Source organism: Pipra filicauda, unplaced genomic scaffold (assembly GCF_003945595.2).
Source record: "Pipra filicauda isolate LSUMZ 115617 unplaced genomic scaffold, ASM394559v2 scaffold512_size417520_pilon, whole genome shotgun sequence".
In the NCBI taxonomy this organism is placed as follows: Eukaryota; Metazoa; Chordata; class Aves; order Passeriformes; family Pipridae; genus Pipra; species Pipra filicauda.
Window position 1 is genome coordinate 92556 of NW_024104657.1, and position 6000 is coordinate 98555.

Consider the following 6000-nt stretch of genomic DNA (forward strand, 5'->3'; position numbering starts at 1 on the left):
GGGGGGATGGCTTCAAACTGCCTGAGGGCAGGGTTGGGTGGGACATTGGACAGGGTTGGGTGGGATATTGGGCAGGGTTGGGTGGGATATTGGGCAGGGTTTGCACAATGTCAGCTGTGCCCAGCACAGCTGGCAAATTTGGGGGGGTTGAGGATACAAAACCACGACACGTGTGTTTTAAATGATGCAACAGAGTTTTAATGAGAAGGGAAAGAGCAAAACCACATTGTAATACCAGGAATGTAAATCCAAGATGTCAGAGGCAAAGGCAGAGGGAAAGACACTGTGGGATCTCTCCCTGCCTTCGGTCTCGGGGGGGATAAAGAAGATTAAAGGAACTGAACCCGGGAAAATACCAGGAAAGAATTCAAGGGGAAGAAAGGAGAGGTGTGAACATGCAGAGGGCACTGAGCAGGCTCTGTGAGTGCTGCCCCAGAGCTCCCACGGCTGGAGCTGCATTTTGCTCCTCACTCCTCCCTCGTTCCCAGGGTTTCCCTGCCCTGCTCAGCAGGTCCCGCAGAGGCCGCGGCCGTAGCGGCCGTACCAGGAGTAGGGGCTGCAGGAGCCGTAGGATCTGCCAGAGCCCCACAGCCCCCGGGAGCCCCCACAGCCCCACAGACCCCCATAGCCCCCATAGCCCCACAGACCCCCATAGCCCAGGGAGCCAGAGCCCAAATATCCCAGGGATCCATAACCCCCATAACCCAGGGATCCATAACCCCCATAGCCCCCATAGCCCCACAGACCCCCATAACCCAGGGATCCATAGCCCCCATAGCCCCCATAACCCCCATAACCCCCAAGAACAGGGGCTCCAGCGGATCCCACGATGGAATCCTGAGGGAAGGAGCTGAGGATGGGCCCAGGGAAGGTGACCACCACGGGGGGGGGCTGGATGAGGGTGCTGGAGTCGGGGCACTGGCGCACACAGGGCTCGTTCCCGCTGTCAGCCAGGGGCTGGGGGCGCAGGACGCCGCAGGGGGACAGGTCAGAGCAGGACATTCTGCAGGGCTGGCAGTGAATCTGCAACACACAGGGAGGGTCAGGCTGCAAGGAAGAGAATTCCAGTCCGAGGGAGCGACTGGAACAACACCCGGGGTTCATTCTTTCCCCGGGTCTGTCCCAAGAGGAAAGAATTCCCGCTGATCTCCAGTGACTTTGGGTCATTGTCACAAACCAGTTTGAGAGGCCTCATGAAGGCCAATAATGGACCCAACAGCTTCATCACCTCGGTGGTGAATCCCAGTGCTGATCTGGGACCTCCGAGCTCTTCTCTCTCATTGCCCCTCACTCAAACTCAACACCCAACATCCAACAGCCACCCAGGCACAGCATTCTGAGCAAATAAATTGATTTCTCCCTTTGCAATCTTTCAGCTCTTGTTTTTTCACAGAGCAGATTTTCAAAAATTCCCTGAATGTCCACACAATCTACGGGAAATGTCCCACCTTGCTCTGAAATCCCGTCCCTCATAACAGCCTGCAAAGAACTAAGATGTGGTTTTGCATTATCCAGTCTTTGCAAACTCTGTCCACTTTTCAGCCACTTTTACAGCAGCTGTGTCTGAACAGCTGCCTCATATTTGTTTTACACCAGCATGGAAGGACAAGGAATACTGGCTGTGAACAATTTTTTCCCACCAGCAGAAACAATAATTATCAGAAGATAATTCTGATATTATGTAGTTCCAAGGGTAGGTTAGGACTTAAGCTTGTCCCCTCAACAACACACACATATAAATAGACACTTATCAAGAACTCACATGATATAATCCATAAAAAATCCCTAGCAACTGAACAAACCTTCTGCTGAGGTTTTGGAAGCTGCTCTGGTAACTCTGATTTCTACTGGCAAGAAACAACATTTGCAAACCCCAGTTTGACCATTTCAACCCCAAACACGTGGATGTCCAACAGCAAAGAAGAAAAACAGAATCAGGACTAAACAACCCAACATTATTAAGAACCTTAGAGCACTTATGGACAGTTCCAACCTTAGTTAAGCCAGGAGAAAAGAGAGAGGGGAATTTCAGGAAAGAATTCCCCCAGGATGGTGCTCACCCTTCTCACGGAGGTGAAGGAAGCGAGGAAGGTGGAGTGGAGAGCCCTGGCTTGGGAGAGCTTTTATACAGTTCCCAAGATCCCAGGGATCAGCTCAGGAGCAATTTGTGGATGTGCATAATTGGGGCAAACCCAAAGCTCGTGTGCCACGTAGGCCCTCAGAGTTCTGCTGACTCCTTGTTTGTTTGTGGGTTCCAGGTCTCGTGAAATGAGATGGGGGCCTTTCATCACAGGGACCTCTTTCATCTCCCAGGGTGACCTTGTCACGTTTATTCCTGTTATCATTCCATCCACATCCCTGGCCCTACAGCAGGAATTAACCTGATGCTCTTCCTCAGCTTCTCCTCTGCTCGTGGCAGCCCCCGTGGGCTCACCTGTGCTCACCTGTGCTCACCTGGGCTCACCTGGGCTCATCTGTGCTCACCTGAGTTTTATTCCCATTAAATCCAGGCCAGGACAGACCTGGAGAGAAAATTGTTTAGAGCAACTTTGGGGTCATCACGTGGATCTTTATCCCTTGCACTCTCAGCTGCTCAGTCCTCACTGCTGCTCCCAAAGGCAGGCACAGGGAGCACCATGGGGTCCTTACAGGGTTTTCTGTCACAGAATCACAGAATTATTTCGGTCCTCAAATCCCCCCTGTGCCCCATCCCCACCTTGGCCCCAGCCCAGAGCACTCAGTGCCACGGCCAGTCCTTCCCTGGACACCTCCAGGGCTGGGCACTCCCCCACCTCCCTGGGCAGCCCCTGCCAAGGCCTGAACACCCTTTCCAGGGGGAAATTCCTCCTCATGGCCAACCTGACCCTCCCCTGGCACAGCTGGAGGCCGTTCCCCCTCCTCCTGTCCCTTGTTCCCTGGGAGCAGAGCCCAATTCCCCCCTGGCTCCCCCCTCCTGTCAGGGAATTCCAGAGCCAGAAGGTCCCCCCTGAGCCTCCTTTTCTCCGGGCTGAGCCCCCCCAGCTCCCTGAACACAATTATGTTCTCCCCTCGTGACCGAGGGACTTGGGGAAACCCTCTTGCTTTGTTTGCTGTGCACTCAGCCATGGATTGCTCTCCCTGCCCTTCCCTCAAACACTGCCGAGTCCTTCGGGCCATTTGGGGCAGAAGGCAGAGACAGAGCACTGTGGAATCACAGAATCATGGAATGGTTTGGGGTGGAAGGGACCTTAAAGCTCATCTCAACCCCTGCCATGGGCAGGGACACCTTCCACTGTCCCAGGTTGCTCCAAGGCTCCATCCAACCTGACCTTTGACCTTCCAACCCAGGCTGGAGCCTGGAGACAAACCAGTCCTCCCACGTGTAGATGGGGAGGACAAACAAGCAGAAATCACCCCCAAAATTCCTGTGTCACATGGACAGGCTTTAACTTCTGTCGTGGCAGCTCATAATGGGAATTACCTGCACTTAACCAAATCCCCCCTCCATGACACTGCAGTTTGTAATCCCCCTAAACCCCTGAGACACTCTCCAGGTGCGAAGTTAATGCCAAGAGGAGCTGGCTTAGGAATTTCTGTTGTAATTCCAGGGAAGCCACTGGAACAACGCCAGGTACTAATTTCCCCCCAAGTCCGTCACGAGATGAAAGAATTGCCCATAATCTCGAGTGATGCTTTGGATCGTGGTTACAAACAAATTTGAGAGGCCTCATAAACGCCGGAGATGAACCCGAGGGTTTCATCATCCCGGGGGTGACGTCTGTGGGGAACTGGGGCTGAGCCGGGACCGCCGAGCTCGGGGATAAAAGCTGCTCTCTCTCCTCGCTCCTCCAAACACTTCCCTCGACTCCTCAGTGCCTTGGGTAAGTCTGATCTTCCTGCTGCTCTGGGGGTGTCTCCTTGGTGCTGGTTTCAGCCTGAGCTGGTGTCCATCCACTCTCTTGGTGCCTCTGCACTGACCCGTGGCAGGGGCTCTGTCTGGCTGAAGAGGTTCTTGTCTCTGGGGTGGCAGCCACACCAGTTTGGTGCGTGGAGCTCTGGGGAGTTCTGGGTGTAAGAACCACCTTGGAGCAACTGGGCAATGCTCTAAGTCAGCTGAGAGGACTGGAGCCCCTCCCCTGTGCAGACAGGCTGGGAGAGCTGGGAATGTTCAGCCTGGAGAGGAGAAGGTTGTGTGGAGACCTCAGAGCCCCTTCCAGGGTCTGAAGGGGCTGCAAAGAAGCTGCAGAGGGATGTTCCTCAGGAACTGGGGTGGCAGGACAAGGGGGTGGGTTCAGACTGACAGAGAGGGGGTTTAGGTGGGATATTAGGGAGAAGTTGCTCCCTGTGAGGGTGGGGAGGCCCTGGCGCAGGTTACCCAGAGAAGCTGTGGATGCCCCATCCCTGGAAGCATCCAGGGCCAGGTTGGACAGGGCTTGGAACAACCTGCTACCACAAATTTCCAGCTTTCCTTTACTTTTTGTTTTCATGTTCCTCCTCAAGACTCTGCTAAGGGCTTGCAGGACTCAGTTAGAGAGAGATTTGTTGTTAATTGTCTTGTCAAATGGCTTTCTGAACAGCCCGGGCACTTGCAATCCTATAATCTGTTGTTCCCTTGGCTCTCATCAAAACTGGGATAAGTGGGAAGATCAAGCTACTGTAATTAAGTTCTATACAAGCTGCATCTCATGTAAACCTGCTGAACCCAAACCCAGGTTCTCCTTCTGACTCATCAGAATGACCTTGGACAAAGTCACTTTGTTCTCTCTGCCTTTGCTTCTCAGTTTTGGGCTCAATGTGTGCAAACACATCTCAGCTCTTTGCAGGGTGTTCTGAGGGGTGAGATTTTCTGAGCAGGGCGGGACATCTCCCACACGTTGCAGAGGGAAATATTTGAAAATCTGCTCTGTGGGAAAGAAAAGGAGCCTTAAGGTTGCAAAGCCAGAAATGAGTTTGTTTCCTCAGAACGCTGCGCCCGACTGGTTATTTCAATGCTGAATTTTGAAGTGCTTGTCTTCTCCTCAGCCTGACCCTGCCTGTGTGTTGCAGATTCACCGCCAGCCCTGCAGAATGTCCTGCTCTGACCTGTCCCCCTGCGGCGTCCTGCGCCCCCAGCCCCTGGCTGACAGCGGGAACGAGCCCTGTGTGCGCCAGTGCCCCGACTCCAGCACCCTCATCCAGCCCCCCCCCGTGGTGGTCACCTTCCCTGGGCCCATCCTCAGCTCCTTCCCTCAGGATTCCGTCGTGGGATCCGCTGGAGCCCCCGTTCTTGGGGGCTATGGGGGCTATGGGGGCTACGGATCCCTGGGCTATGGGGGTCTGTGGGGCTATGGGGGCTATGGGGGCTATGGGGGATATGGATCCCTGGGATATTTGGGCTATGGGGGTTATGGATCCCTGGGATATTTGGGCTATGGCTCCCTGGGCTATGGGGGTCTGTGGGGCTGTGGGGGCTCCCGGGGGCTGTGGGGCTCTGGCAGATCCTACGGCTCCTGCAGCCCCTACTCCTGGTACGGCCGCTACGGCCGCGGCCTCTGCGGGACCTGCTGAGCCCTTGGAAATGCTCCCTGAGGAAGGAATAACCGGCAACTGAGGGGTCCAATCTAGACCCAAAGAGGTGATGTTGTGACCACTGCCAACCCCACTCCAGTGGAGCTGGAAGGACACAACACATCCTTCATTTATTCGCTCTCTATTTGGGGTCTTATGGGCTTTTTTCTTTCCATCTGTGTGTGTAACAAGTGGGATAAAACAAGTCATTTGTATTCTTCTGAAATGCAACTTCACTGTCCAGCTGAAGAGGAACAATTCTGGAAGGAGTTCCCTGCAGTCTGACATTCTTGATATTCTACAATGCTTCTCTGTGAACGCTTATTTCTCATTAAACTGATTTGTTCTGCATCAAACAAATGAACTTTGGAGTTTTAATTTATGCATCAGTGGTTATACTCTGCTCTTCTCTTTAAATGGCCAAAACTCACATCCTTACACAGGTCATGAGGATGAAACCCCAGCTGGAATGGC

The 6000-nt window shown here is 53.7% G+C and overlaps 2 protein-coding genes across 2 annotated transcripts; one reads left to right on the top strand and one right to left on the bottom strand.

The window, feature by feature from the left end:
• Window positions 1-504: 504 nt before the first annotated feature.
• LOC114003674 (scale keratin-like) lies at window positions 505-1002 on the bottom strand. Its single transcript, XM_027750907.1, has one exon. It carries the CDS (start codon window positions 1000-1002, stop codon window positions 505-507), a length of 498 nt encoding a protein of 165 aa, XP_027606708.1.
• A 2759-nt stretch (window positions 1003-3761) lies between these two features.
• On the top strand, window positions 3762-5526 carry LOC114003667 (scale keratin-like). Its single transcript, XM_027750895.2, has 2 exons — window positions 3762-3860; window positions 5026-5526. The coding sequence occupies exon 2, from the start codon at window positions 5047-5049 to the stop codon at window positions 5524-5526; it is 480 nt and encodes a 159-aa protein (XP_027606696.1). The 5' UTR covers window positions 3762-3860; window positions 5026-5046.
• The last annotated feature ends 474 nt before the right edge of the window (window positions 5527-6000 follow it).